The 15,284-nt window shown below is 42.1% G+C and overlaps 1 protein-coding gene across 4 annotated transcripts; it reads left to right on the forward strand.

The window, feature by feature from the left end:
• The first annotated feature begins 1,694 nt into the window (after positions 1-1,694).
• LOC109770311 (uncharacterized) lies at positions 1,695-9,081 on the forward strand. Of its 4 annotated transcripts, none has more exons than XM_020329013.4 (15): positions 1,695-2,184; positions 2,936-3,069; positions 3,174-3,326; positions 3,420-3,531; positions 3,627-3,963; positions 4,193-4,406; positions 4,498-4,587; positions 5,594-5,849; positions 5,963-6,075; positions 6,681-6,779; positions 6,950-6,997; positions 7,090-7,200; positions 7,312-7,402; positions 7,480-7,592; positions 8,625-9,081. In XM_020329013.4, the coding sequence occupies exons 1-14, from the start codon at positions 1,935-1,937 to the stop codon at positions 7,590-7,592; spliced, it is 2,121 nt and encodes a 706-aa protein (XP_020184602.1). In that variant the 5' UTR covers positions 1,695-1,934; the 3' UTR covers positions 8,625-9,081. The 4 variants fall into 4 exon arrangements, with proteins under 4 accessions (XP_020184602.1, XP_073354135.1, XP_020184606.1 ...); XM_073498034.1 differs by having other exon boundaries at positions 1,741-2,184; positions 2,936-3,082; positions 8,551-9,081; XM_020329017.4 differs by having other exon boundaries at positions 1,741-2,184; positions 2,936-3,082.
• The last annotated feature ends 6,203 nt before the right edge of the window (positions 9,082-15,284 follow it).

Below are 15,284 nucleotides of genomic sequence, written 5' to 3' on the forward strand. Positions count from 1 at the left end.
TTAGGTTAATTAGGGTTTAATTAAACTAACAGGTTAATTAGATTAATTCATTAGGATTAATTAATTTAATTAATTTAATTATTATTTATTTATTATTACTATTTTTTAAACGTTTTAGGGGCTGGCCCCATTTGTCAGCGGTCCAGGGGGGTTTCGGGCCCAGGGGTCAGCGGCTCAGGGGCGCGGGGCCCCACCTGGCAGTGGCCCAGGGAGAGCCTAGTGGGTGGATAAGGGGGGGGAGTGGGTGGCCGGCTGGGCCTAGTGGGTTGGCCCAGTTGGGCTGGCCCAGTTGGGCTGGCCAGCTGGGCCACAGATGGCCCAGTGGGGGGGGGGTTTTCTTCTTATTTTTTTGTTTGCTTTCTCTTTTTTTATTTTCTTTCTTTTACTTATTTTCTTTTCTGTTTTAATTCAATTTAAATTATTTAGGCATTTTATAAAAATGTGTTTACTACACCATATTTACTTATGCAAAATATGGTACCTCCCGAACATTTTTGTTTTAAATTTTGAAAAACTTTTATCGTTGACTTTAATTTTGAATTTGAATTTTGAAACGGTTTGACCTAACGGTAGATTAGCAACAGTAACTGTGGTGACGTGGCACCATTAGCGTGGGATTACTGTAGCTTGATTATCCGGGCGTTACAGATCCCCTATTAAAATATTCTATGTCAATTAGTTGACGTTGGACAAGGAAGACAATGTACTGAGTTATGTTTGCTTATATTCACACAGAAGTTATATTGTCATGGATCCTCTAACATGTGGTGATTTCTCACTATCTTTTGCTAGCCAAAAATCCGCACTAAGTAGAGATACTACTTGTGCATCCAAAAACCCTTAAACCTAGTTTCATGTCATGTGAGTCGACCATATCTACCTATGGACTGAATAAGATCCTTCAAGTAAGTTGTCATCGGTGCAAAAGCAATAAAAATTGCTCCTAAATATGTATGATCATTTATTATAAAGGAAAATAAGCTTTGTACACGGGGCAATACAAAGTGACATTCCTTTACATTAAGAGCTTGCACATCCCGAAACAAAAAGCGCATGACAACCTTTGCTTCCCTCTGCTAAGGGCCTATCTTTTACTTTATGTATTTACTTTTGTGCAACAGTCAATATTATTCTTCTTTATTCCGTTTTTATTTTCTCTTCGCAAGCATCATGTGTTGGGGAAAGATATGGACATTACCCTTGAGGTAAATAAGTTTGGAGGCAAAGTGATAAGCCCCTATCTTTCTATGTGTCTGACTGAAACTTTTGCTCCGTAAATATGTCATGAGTGTCAGCAATCATAGAAGACTAAATGATAGTTATGCGAACTTGCAAAACAAAGCTCTTACATAGACTCTTTCCGGTAATATGATAAAGTGCAATTGTTTCAATGACCCATATCATAGTTTCTTAGTTTTTAATGGAGTTTATAGTTCATACTTTATCTTGAGACCAACCGACCAATCCATGGATGGATCGAGCCATCGAGGGAGGAATGGATGACGAGCACGTACAGGCGTAGGAATCATACGACGGGATGAATCAGACGGAGTGTGTGACAGTTACCACGCCCATCTCGGGTTCGTGGACGTTCCAGAAGACGTGCCATGGCGGTTCTTGGTGGTGGTTTTAGCCGGTTTTTTCTATCTGATTGAATTGAATCAGCCGTTGATGTCCCGTTTTTCTCACTCCCCGCGTCTCTCCTGCGTTGTGTCGCGGTGGACAAGGGCGGGCCCCACGGCGCGAGGCGACGGGAGCAGCGCCGCCACAGAAAGCAGCACGCGGCCGGGCCACCACACACGCACGCACAGATCTCTGCCCCCGACGGCCCGAGCGCCGTCCTCCGCCACAGCTTCGCCATGGGCGCGCGCTAGCCCCGCCCTTCTTATCCCCGCTCCCCGACCACCCATGGCCGCTGCTGCCGCTCTCGTCCCATGGCACTCCTCGCGCTCCGCCTCGGCCACAGCGGCCTCCTCCCCGCCCCGCCGCTCCGCCGCCACCGCCAACGCCAGCAGCGCCAGCGCCTCCTCGTCTCCTGCAGCGCCGTGAGCGACGGGGGCGCGGCGGTGGTGTGGTTCAAGCATGACCTCCGCCTCGACGACCACCCGGGCCTCGTCGCCGCCTGCGCCGAGCCCCGCCGCCGCGTCGTCCCGCTCTACGTCTTCGACAGCCGCATCCTCGCCGGTGAGTCGCTGCTCGGTTCTAGCGTCGAGGTGCCTGCGATCGGGACGGGGTTGAGGAACGGGGATCGGTAGTGCACGGGGCGTGTTCGGTACAATGCCTTCACCGTAGGGGCGCTTGTGTGCTGGCGCGAATTCTCTGCCGTGTCGTCCTGCTTCACAGCTTCAGCAACATTGATGCGACAGCTAGTGTGCTTTGATGCTTGGTTTAGTGGTTTTGTAGAAATGCAGAGCAAATTAAAGCCAAATCACACCGGGCAAGGCCTCCCTTGTAAAATTGAACTGTCAGGTGTTGGCCTCGTTGCCATTAGCATGCTGGAGTAAGACGCAGTTTGCCGTTTGCCATAGACACTATTAAATGGACAAGCCAGTTCATCTTTGTACCACATCGCTATTATTGCTTCTCAGGACAGTGTGACTCCATCCGAATCCCCACATGTAGGTTAATGTTGCCAATTGTGCATAACACCTGCCTGTCAGGCCAATAAGGTCCGAAAAATGAGACCTGGGTGCTGTAAACTAAGTCGCCGATACTGTTTCTGCTTCTCCAATGCTAGAATTATATACCTATTAATGAACATGCGTAAGCAAACCCTGTCTTGTCTAAAACATGGTTTAACAACATAAACTATTAAATGCTATTTGACAGTTGACATCTAATGGACTTTTTAGCAGGCAGTTTTCCTGCCACTTAGTTTCAGAAACATTTAGACAGTTGACATTCACATTGGTATCAACTCTTTAATACTTTACAGGTTACTCAGACACGAGGCTGGAACTGCTACTTTTTGCTTTGAAAGACCTTAAGTTGGCGTTGAAGTCTCAACGGTCTGATCTGCTCATAGGCTTGGGAAATGCTGAAGATGCTGTTCTGAAAATCGCAAATGAGGTCGCTATGCAAGGTTCATGTTGAGAATTGAGGTTTAAGAGCATATGCATACCTTCCTAACATATCCGGATCTCCTGATTGCATGCATTGGTGGAGTATAACAGGTACAAGCGGGTGTCATTTATACAGAAGAGGAAGTTGAACAGTGTGTGTGCAGTGTTTTAGCCAATGTTGAATCTTCTTTGTCTAATGGATCGTTCACACGGGGAAACCCTCCTGAGATCAAGTTCTGGAGTGCCCCGTTGTATGACTATAAGGTAGTTAAGTTTGATATCTCAAGTGTTGAACTCTCTTTATTATCATATAGCAAATTGATCATGTATGGCATGCTGAAGTGATCATTCCACCAGAGCTTGAGGCAACTGTCAACATCACGCAACCAATTTTTGAATGAGAAATTCTCGACAACTACAGCTCTCCCTGCCCCCACTCTTCCTACTCTAAATGTGGAGTTAGACACAGGTGCACTTCAATTCCATTCGCTTTGGCTGATAATTATATGTTTCCTTGAACATATCAGTGTGTCCATTCAGATATTACAACAGTTTCCTGTTCAGGTTCTCTACCCACACTTGAAGAACTAAAGGTATTCCTGAAAGAGAGCAGAATGGCACAAGATAATTGGGTTCCTATCAAGAGCACGTCAGCAAGATCTATTCTCAAAGCCGCCCTCATTCAGAGGAAGATTAAAAGTAATGTTTCCTTAAGTGATGGCGATGGAGAAAACATAGAAGATATCACCACAAGTGCTGGTGCACCAGGGAGGAAAATAGCAGGTTCAATGTTTGCATCGGAAAGTTCACTTGAAGTTAGAGGTGGAACAGACATTACTCTGGATGCTTTAGATGCTTACCTGAAATACCTAGAAGGCACAGGAAAGGCTAGTTGGCAAGAGTATGTATCATGACCTGTTGTTTTCATTTAATCAGATTCTCATTAGATGGTTTGTTCACTCAAAGCCAACATTATTATTGTGGTTGTATTAAAAAAATGTTGCCCACCACCCATTCCCAATGAAACGACTTCTTGTTTCAACCTCTTATTTGTGCAATATAGTCGTAACATTAGTATATGTCATCATTATCCATTTCTGACAACAGGTTTAATTATATTCTTTGTCCAGGTTGCATGATAAGGTGCGCTTTGCTGAAACCAGGGATGGTGCTTCGTTTCGCACGTTATTTGGTAATGCAATTCAGCTTGGAGTCATATCTAGGAGGAGAGCTTACCAAGAAACTATTCAATATGAGAGAGATCGCAATGCTGGCTTTCTATCACCGTTTGGATACTCAACCCCTACAGTGACATCAGCGGTAGATGCTATCTGTTCATTGGAGGTAATTGATATATTCCCCAATATTATTTTCAATATCCTGCCTCTTTCACCTCTTCTGGACTCCCCTAACAATCTATTTGTTCACATTAAAGTGGTACTGGCTCTTGGCATTGAAATCCCAAGTATCCATTGAGGGAAATTATCCTTTAAAGTTTTGGAGATGGAAGGGTTATCTTATACAGGTAAGTTGTATCTCTTCCAGTTCCACCCTCTCTTGTACATAGGCGGATGTACTCTGCTTCTAATGCATCAGCATCCATTACTAAGTATCAATTTTGGTAGGTTGCCCACCTAAATGAAAACAAGAGGTCGTGATTCACACTCTTATCCATGTATGTATCACGACCTCTTGTTTTCATTTAGTTTTCAATAGAGTGGCCAAGCATGGGAGTATTACATTATTCATTTTGGTGGGCAACATATAAAAGGAAACTAGTCTTGATATAGGATAGTGAAAAGCAGCAATCCTTGTCCGGACTGAATATTGACAAATCAGACAACAACTGGGGGTCAACAACAATTTTCAAAGGATCACTGTAATTGTCCCACTTGCACTTGTATCCTTCCACCTTCTAGTGACATTGGCAACTCACCATGATCTATATACAATCAATTCTGGTCTAGCAGTTGAGATGTGAGTTAACATTGCCAATTTTACTTTATAAACGGACACCTATGCAGGTGGGTAATAACACTCTACATATCCCAAATTAGCATCACATAGACTAAGGATGCTTCTAAATGAAGTTAAAGCTTTTATTCATCAGTGCAGTACCTCTTTTCTCAAAGTCAGATTTTTTTCTTTCGAAAGCTAATAAAAAAGCACATCTTGGTTCCCATCTGTTGGCTCTGTGTGATCACTGGGTCTTGGTGGAACCCTGCATTATGTTAATTGATTATTGCAATTGTATGCAGTATATATCCAACATGGGGTAGTTTTTTCGCATAAGCTTGTCTCATGGTGTTATCAATAGACTGAACACACAGCTGGATGATCCTATCTCCGATGAACATATACCTTTTACTTTTCAAATTTATTAGATTCTTTTTTTATGCTTCTATAGCTTGTGCACATTCAGCATATCTTTTTTCTGCTTGGTCTTGCGGTTATGCAACTAAATTTATCGATGTACGCAATTTTGTTTAGATCGCCTCCTGGGATTTCCTCATTTAAAGTTTTATTGGCAGTATACATCTGTTGGCCATGAAGGTCCTGCAGTTCTTCTTGTGCATGGCTTTGGAGCTTCCTTGCAGCACTTTCGTGATAATATCAGCAACATTGCTGATGAAGGACACCGAGTTTGGGCAATTACCCTTCTTGGCTTTGGGAAATCAGAGAAACCAAATGTTGACTATTCAGAACTTCTGTGGTCAGAGTTACTGAGGGACTTCATTGTTGATGTTGTGAGGGAGCCTGTTCATCTTGTAGGCAACTCTATTGGAGGTATGCTTTGACATACTAATCTTTCAACATTGCTCGGTGACGGGCAATAAGCCAAAAACAACTTCGTTTGGAATAATCTTAATTTAATCATTTTCTTGCTGTAATATTCTCAGGTTATATCTGCGCTATTGCTGCTGGCTTATGGCCTTCCCTTGCAAATTCTCTTGTTCTTCTGAACTCAGCTGGTTCAGTTGTTCCAAATTACTCCTTCATCCCACTGAGTAAAGTAAGGCAACGAGAATTCAGGAATTACTTCAATTTAAATTATGTTTACTGATTCTATGCTGTACAATATTTATGGGTCAAAGATGTGAAGTGCTAGTTGCATCATAAACATACCATATGTTTGCCATGAAAATTAAGAGCAAGCATATCTTTTATCGTATTAATGTTTGAGATATTGAATATCTATGTGGGGTTGGGGGGTCTCATTCATTTTCATGTCTCTGCAAACTCACAACAACATAAAAAATATAAGCACTAGAACTCGGTAATATTGTTTGGTCCACATCGATGTCTTCTTGAATAGTAGATCAACATATTGTTAGCTGTTAAAAGCTCTATTGTGAAAATTAATTTCGGATGCAATGTTTGTTTCTTATTTTTGTTATGGAAGCATTCACAACTCTGATGGCTAATATATTTCAGGTTAAAAGTTTTATGGTCCAAATATATATCATTGATACTTGTATTCAGCCATTATCCAAAGGGAATTATGACATGGAAGACATAAACAAAGAAAAGCATAATCTTTTATACTGGACTTTTTAACATCTGAGCTGCATTAGTTTTATATATTAATTTGATTCTATTATATGCAACTACGTACAGGAAGGACGAACCTCATGGCTTTCAAGGTTGCAGGCACGCCTCCTTTTGCTCTTTTTGAGGTCAAGGGTAGGAGGCATTCTCAAGGGATACTATCCTACTGTATGTGTATCTTCAAATGTGCTAATTTTTTTTTTAATATTCACATACTCCCTCCGTTCCAAAATAGATGACCCAACTTTAGTACAAAGTTGGGTCATCTATTTTGGAACGGAGGGAGTAGTACCTATTTGTTAATATTTACTAAGAAATACTGTCCTTCTCATTTGTAGAGAACTGAACGGGTTGACAAGCCACTCGTGGATGAGATTATAAGAGCTGTATCCTCAGATCACACAGTATATGTTTTACAGACTTAATTTTCACTTCATGCAACATATTCTGCATTTATTTCCTTAAGAAACAAATTCAGTCATATGACCCTGGTGCAACAACAGTTATCGAGAGCATATTCAACTTCAATCTTTCAATTCCTCTTAATTTTCTATTCGATTCTTTTGGAGGGAACATCTTAGTTATTCAGGTATGTGCCTAACATCATCCACGGACATCGTATCTATTATACCAATACCTATGTAGTGACTGTTGACATATGTGAGGCTAATTTTGTTACTATTTTCTTATTTTGAAAAAGGGAATAAAAGATCCGCTTATAAAATCCGAGTCATTCATTTCCATGCTTAGAGAGCATTGCAGCAAGGTCCAAATTAGGGAGTTAAATGCAGGTGACTGAGAATCTTCTCATTTCCCCTCTCCTCTCTATTTCGTGTTTGGCTTTGGTTCTCACAATAAAACACAACAGGACATGCTCCGCATGATGAAGTTCCTGATGAAGTGAACTCCTTACTGTCTGAATGGATGAAAACGAACAAGACTGAACTTAAGCCAGCTTTGGAGAAGTCCAAGGCAATTTAGGTAACATTTATTTTTCAGGGTACCCTTTCCGTCAGGCTGTTTGTATAATATCATCATCGTCTTCTCGGAGACATTTGATAACACATGTATCCCATGTATTTCCATCAATTCTGTACAAAACATTATCTCACAGATATGGTTATCTCTTAGGTGACAGAAAGAACACGAGTTGCTAATGTTGTACAGAATCACATATGTACATCAGTTATTAGTTTTGTACCATCTTTTGGCAACTGTAATCAAAAGGGGAAAAAAACTAGCATCAGTGTTTTTCTTAGGCATAGCAACTTGACAGGATGTGACATGCAATTTGCACTTGCAACGAACTTACTAGTGGTTCCTAAAGTTGCTTTTGATTTAGTATGGATCTGGACCAGAGAATCAACCTTGAACCCCACAGGCCACAGTACGAGTAATGTCCAACCTAATCATACTTGCTTTTCATCCATTGTGCAAGTTATGTCTAGTCATAGTACATCTGTACTTACTTGCACTCCACTTATTTTATTTGGCATGGAATGGATGTGGCCACTTGATGAATATGCATGCCAACTTATTGTACAAAAATTTCTTTCTTTTTCCTCTTCCAAATTCCCAGGAAGCTGATTGTAATTACTTCACTGAACCATCCTCCAGGAAAATGAATTATCTTAACTTTCACGAAACGAATCGGCTAGTGTTTTTCTTTTATGGTGGAGACTAGGGAATTCCATCTCCCAAGTGCTTGGCCTGGGTTCAAAACTTGTGTCAGGCAGGATCACAGTTGTCATAGGGTGCTTTCATCGAAGCGTGTAGGATCATGTTTAAACGTCCTGAGCTACTACTCAAGGAATCATATCATCATTACTATTATTATTTTCGTTACTTATTTTTATGTTTATTGTTGTTGTTGTTGTTGTTGTTATTATTGTTATAATCATCATCATCCGTCATTTTCTTGTCCTCTGATGCTATGTAGAAACTGGTTTACGACTGACGCCTCCAGGTGCATGCTTACAGTCTTCCATACTGAACAATCCTTCTTTGCTACAGAAAGGTGTCTTCCTGGGCAATGGACCATGGTTTCATCATCATGAGCATGCATTACATCATTATTGCATTTATCGAGCTCCGTTCGACGGAATATCGACCAATTGCTGGCGACCTGCGCCCTTTGGAAGATCATGCGATGCCCCTGTCAGTTTGGTCACCTTCTTTCTCCGTTGAGAAAGAATCAGGGCATTAGCACTCCATGACAGCAACCTCTCCACTGTTCTTAAGAGTCCAGAGTGATATCATGTCAGTCATCAGTCACTCATGATACATGGTGTGATTAATTTGTCCTCCTTTTGCGTTGATGTGCAATCTTCAGTGATTTGCTTGGCCTCTTTTTTCGAGACTGTGATATATGCTTGGCTTTGCTTTGCATTGCAAGGAATCTTGTACGTAGGTCCAGCATCGGCAGCACTTGATATATCCCTCTTAGTGCGTACGATCTTGGTTCTTTTTACTTGCCGTTTTTGACGATATGGTATCCAGTTTACGCATTTGATCGTGACCTTATCTAATTAAAGGCTAGTACGATAGTATGATGATAAGTCCTTTTTATGATGAATGAATCTACCAATAACATGTGCACATGAAACTTGGTAGACACTGTCTTCTGATCCAAGTATTGAAAGGCTGTGGCATGAATTCTGAAGTGACACCTCAAAAACGTCGAAGGGGCTGAGTATCCCATCATGTATGCGTACGCTTTAGTTGGTGGCCATCTGCAAAATCTCTGGACAGGGCTCTCCATCAGCGAGGTTAAAACACAAAAGCAGCTGTGATTACGATGACCCAACCAACCCACCTTATCTATGTGTGCACAAGCTTTCGCCTTGTCTGGACAATCACCAAATCTGACAGCAACGCGACCAGCCCATGGCCTCCACTCCAAAAGATGGATGGATGTCAAGTTGCGGCAGCCTCGCGGATGACCTATTCCTTTCGGCAAGCTGTTCATGTCTCTTGACTACCGGTCCATGGCCATAGCCTCCACTCCAAAAGATGTCAAGTTTCAGTCCTCGCAGCTCACCAATTCCTTTTGGCAGGCTGCTCATGTCTCCTGGCGAAATTCCTGCCCCCTAATGATAGGCCGAAGGGTGTATTGCGCACGCTTTGCTTATGGCTACATACTAGTTTGTACTCCCTCTGTTTTCAAATATAAATCCTTGTAGAGATTTTAATATGGACTACGTATGGATATATATAGACATATTTTAGAGTGAAGATTCACTCATTTTGCCTTCAATGTAGTCCGTATTGAAATCTCTAAAAAAGATTTATATTTAGGAACGGAGGGAGTATGTACCAACCAGTCCACCCAAAATATTAAGGGCCTCTTTGATTCAAGGGATTTCTAAAGGAATTTTTGAGGATTCATAAGACTACGATTCATATGAATTTTTCCTTAGGATTTGTTTGTACTAGTTTTCATAGAAAAAAATTTCTATCCACTCCAACCTGTTGTGTGTAATGAAACACTATATCTGTTTGAGCGATAATTAATATGGGACGGAGGGAGTAAGATTGAAGATGGCAACTCCACGATTTGAAGGAATGGGGACCTCCACTTACAAGGCAAAATTTGTGGGTGCCACCCAAATGAGTTGAAGGACGTGATTTGGAGGGTTTGGGCTCCGCCAAAAGTTTTTTTTTTGAAATTTTAACATGGTTCCTGTTACCTCCTCTTTTCACATGGGAGGTAACAAGGTAAGTGTTACTCGGGCCCACTAAATGAAATCGTTTGCTTGGTTGGCCATGAAAAATAGAATTTGAATGACGGGTAGGCTTGTGAAGAGAGGGTGGCCAAATTGTGGATTGCTCCTTATGCAAGAGGGAGAATGAATCTACCACACACCTCTTCCACAAGTGTCGTTTCTCAGTGAGGTTATGGGGCTTGATTAAGCAATGGTTACACCTTGATGTCCTTGATACCACCGCTTAGGCTTTGGAGCGTTCCATTAAGTCTTGGTGGATCACCATGTCCGGGTTGCATGTCCCCTGTCCCTAATAGGAAGGCGATGGGCTATCCATGCTTGTTAGTGGGAAATTTGGACTGAGAGAAATGCTTGGGTGTTCTAACATAGATTCAAGCATCCAACCATGTTTTCCCTTGACAATAAGGAGGCCGCTCTTTGGTGCATCCCTTTCAAAGAAATTTTGACAACTTCATGTGTTTATTCTATTTCTGCATTTTAGAAATCCTGCAAATCAAATAGGCCCTAAGCTACTCATGGGTCTCTGATGAAATTCATCTCCCCTGATTATACGGCCATGGATACGTTCATGCTAACTGGTTTGTATGGATCAACCAGTTCACACGTGTTAAGCCACTCACGAGTCTTCATTGAAACCCCTGTCCTGCAGAAGACATGCTAAGGGATAATTTACTTGAGAGAAGAGGCAAGCAAGTACTTGTCCGTGACAACATACTTTCTTTTTCTTGGAAACAGAGGAAAACGCTTTGTCTCATCTCATAAGTTAAGAAGAGTTTAGAAATAATCACAACAACAACAAAGCCAAAAGTCCTACTACCCTCGTGGCATAATCGAGCTCAAATGCTTCGCCACAATGACAACCCACAAGGCGGCCTCATCCTTGATCTTACGCACAACCATGCCAGGCAAAGAAAAAAACCTTCTTGAAAGAACCAAACATTCCGCTCATTCCACGGCTCCGAAGAAACCAACAAGAGAAGAGATGTTGTTGGCGATTGCTGGACAGATCCACCACCTCATAACGGAATTAAAATGATGCCAGCTATCCCAATGGATGGCATCCGACCAAGCCCACACTACAAAAAAAATACACTTCCGTGATGATACGTGTTTGTCACAGTAGGTCGCGTTTTCTGTCATGCATGTACATCCATGACAAATTTATGACAGAATCAAGATAGTCATACATGTGCTGTTGTAGAAGTGTTCCATGACATTACCAAAATTATCATCACGGAAGTGTCCACTTCCATGACGATAAATCACGCGTCACAGAAGTGCTTTCGTCAAGGGTGACCGACACGTGGCATCCACCGTAACGGAACGCCGTTAAGCTATCGGGTCGGGTTTTGGATCCGATAACCCGTTAACAGCCCCGATCAATGGGGATTTTCCACGTGTAAAATCATCATTGGCTGGAGGAAACACGTGTCGGCTCATCGCTGGGACAGATGTCATCCACTCATTGGACAGAAGGCGCCTATGATACGTCGACACGTGGCACGGCCCAACAGAGGCCCATTCTTGTGAAAAGGCCGGCCTGTTTGACTTGGTCAAAAGGTGGCGGGCCGGCCCATGGAAAGCCTGTTAACGGCCTGTTCGCATATAACCCATTTACAGCCCGCTAACCCAAGGCCCGTTACGCCCTATTCGAATTAGGCCCAGTAACGTCATCTGGGCCATCCAATATGATTCCAGTCCGTTTTCACTTCTGGCCCATGTATGGCCCATGACGTCTTTCAGCCCATATGAGGCCCTATGTAACTCTTGGCCTATTAATGACCCGTGGTGAAACTGGCCCGTAATGAACAGTGTATCACTTTACACCCATTAACGGCCCGTGGTGAAACTGGCCCGTAAAGAACAGTGTATCACTTTATACCCATTAACGGCCCGTTATTCCGTTGGGCCGTTTCCAGCCCATGTTATCTTTCGGCCTTCTCAGAGCCCATTTATTCTTGGGCTATTTTCCAGCATTCGTTTACTTACGGCCCGTTACTGTCATTTTCTGCTTGTGGGCCAAATTCAGCCCGTGGTTACAGTCGGCCCGTTTGTGGTCCGTTAATACGTTGAGCCGTTTTCATAGCGTCATCAAATACGGCCTATTAACGATGGCCTGTTATGGTCGGCCCATGAACGGACGATTCCAACTCTAGTCCGTTTACGGCCAGAATGCGGTCTGTTTGGCCCATGTTTGGCCAATCGATCATACGGCCCGTATAAGGCCCATTGATGATACGGCCCGTAGAAGGCCCATTGTTTCTACGGCCCGTAGAAGGCCCACTGTTTCTACGGCCCGTAGAAGGCCCACTGTTTCTACGACCCGTAGAAGGCCCACTGTTTCTACGGCCCATAGAAGGCCCACTGTTTCTACGGCCCGTAGGAGGCCCAGTGTCACTACAGTAAATATTAGCCCATGGTTATTGTGGCCTAGTTTTAAAAAAAATAGGTTATTGCAGCCACTAGCAAACCGCAGAAAAAGAACTGCACTGACTACAAGCAAACAAATAAACAAGACAACAAGGAAATAAATAAGCAAGCAACTTACACTAGGCTATCACGGCTATTACACATATTACATCCACTGGGCATCAAAGTTCGCCACCAGTGCAAATATAGGGAACACAGCAGCATATAAACGCCGCAGCAAAACAAGTCCAGAACTGAAACCACTTCAGAAGAGCTCAAGAAACAATATCCTGGGTACCCATAATGCTGGCAAGATGCTTAGCAAGCTTATCAACTTTCTCTTGTTTGGCGCTTAAGTCCTCCAGCGCTTGCTGTTGCACCAGAAAGTATGCATCTGAATTCTGCAGGGACTTCCTCAGTCCTTCGGCTTCCTGTCGCATAACATCTGATCGATGTCTTTCAACTTGAAGTTGAGACTCAAGAAGCCGAACTAATTCAGGCAACGAGTTCGAAGAGCTGGTGCCAGCAGTGGTAGCCAGTAACTCGAACACTACATCAAGACAGGACTTTGGGGTTGTCTCAGTGTCTTCAATATAGTTTTTATCAGCTTTCTTGGAGACCAACATGGATGTCTCACTATCTTGAACCTTATCTGCATTACTTCCTTTACCATTACATAACAGGGTACTCTTCTCCAATATTTTATCCGCGTTCTAAAAGAGAAACAAACAAACACATCTCAGGTTTACAATGTAGTATATGAAACCCATTTTGGTAAACCAGTTCAGTAGTAAGGTGGACATGATAACAACATGAAACAAACATATATCTATGTAGTATGGTCACTGTATGGTCTATATCATTCTAGTTTATGTTGCCAAATCAAGATAGATACAGTTCGAATCATATCTATTTAAGACAAAGCAGCATAGACATAATATAAGTGTGGGAAACTACACAACAATACAACACTTGTAATGTGCATGGCATGAGAACATAACTGTTTATTCAATTGAAACTGAAATCAACATAGAGAAAATTACAACAGCAAACACCCAAACATGTTGAAGAAACAGGTTTAAAACATACCTGTTGCGCCATTGGAGTTTCAATTGCATCCTTCAAATTTGAAATTAGTTGGTATCAGTAAATACAATGATGCAAGAGCAAAGTAGTATGAACCATAGCTATGGAACCTGACCTGAGAACAATTCTTCTTCTGCTTTAAGCGTTGACTTCGGGTTGGGAGTGGTGGTCCTCGTGATTTGGGCACTGCAGTTGCCTTACTAACTGCTCGTGTTTGGGTGCTGTGTGGTGGAGACGGTGCTGTGTCAATGGGAACTGGGTGTCTATCTGCTGGGGTTAGGGTTAGAAGGGGTGTAGCTGGTTCTCTGTCCAACTGGGTAGGGGTACAATCTGCATGAGTGTGGGTTATGTGTGGTGGGGTTGGTTCTTGGGCAAGTACAACCGTGGTTCTATCTGCATCGACAGGTAGCACGATCTTTTCTGAAGACCGTGTTTTTACTCCCACAGATACTGCCATCACTCCCTCCAATTGAAATGGCTGATAAAAAAGAAAAGTAAGTGAATGTACAGACATTGTAAGATAGACAGGTGCAATGGATAGTAGGGAAAAAAACAGGGCATGAAATAATTCACATTTATGTTGTCTAAGAAAACAGAATAGCAGGACATAATTTCACATATATGATGGCTAATTAAACAGGATAGCATGACACAATTTCACATGTATGATGGCTAACTAAACAGGATAGAATGACATACTTCAAAATATGATGACTATGTAAACAGGATGAGATGATATAACTATACGTTGTGTCTATTAAAGTGGTTGGCATGCCATAAATCACAAACATGCCGTCGATGGAAACATGATGGCATGATATAATTCATGGATAGAATGACATAATTTAAAATATGATGACTATGTAAACAGGATGAGATGATATAACTATATTATGTCTTTAGAAAATGGGTTGGCATGCCATAATTCAGATACATGGTGTCTATGTAAACATCATGGCATGACATAATTCAAATATTTGATTTATATACTAAGGAAGTGAGCAGAGGGCAATCGCATATATGATGTGTCAACTAAGGAGATGGCATTCAATATTGTGTATATGATGTAAAAACTAAGCATTGCAATACAACATATGCATTATATGAGTAATATAACACTGCCAAGTTTGAGCATACACCTCAGGGGGATAATAGGACTGGTCATCTGCCTCTGAATCCTCCTCTGAAGAGCTATCTGTAACCAGCAAGATATCTGCTTCAGCAGGTAGCATTGTCTGCTCTGAAGACCTTGTTTTCACTCCAGATTTATCCATCACCAATTCAAATGGCTGATGCACAGGAAGAGCAGTTGAATATACAAACATTGTCGACAAAAGCAATGAGAAATACAAAAAAAGGACGGCATGATATAATTCACATATATGACGCTTGCCTAAACAGCATGGCATTGCATAATTCACATACATAATGCCTTGCAACAAGATAACATTGC

This window comes from Aegilops tauschii, chromosome 5 (assembly GCF_002575655.3).
Source record: "Aegilops tauschii subsp. strangulata cultivar AL8/78 chromosome 5, Aet v6.0, whole genome shotgun sequence".
In the NCBI taxonomy this organism is placed as follows: domain Eukaryota; kingdom Viridiplantae; phylum Streptophyta; class Magnoliopsida; order Poales; family Poaceae; genus Aegilops; species Aegilops tauschii.

What these genes read in the sequence shown, in the direction of transcription:
- LOC109770311 (XM_020329013.4), top strand. Translation starts at nt 1,935, where the DNA reads ATGGCACTCCTCGCGCTCCGCCTCGGCCACAGCGGCCTCCTCCCCGCC. An exon ending in CGACAGCCGCATCCTCGCCG is followed by an intron (nt 2,185 to 2,935) that starts GTGAGTCGCTGC and finishes AATACTTTACAG; the next exon opens with GTTACTCAGACACGAGGCTG. An exon ending in GGAACATCTTAGTTATTCAG is followed by an intron (nt 7,201 to 7,311) that starts GTATGTGCCTAA and finishes ATTTTGAAAAAG; the next exon opens with GGAATAAAAGATCCGCTTAT.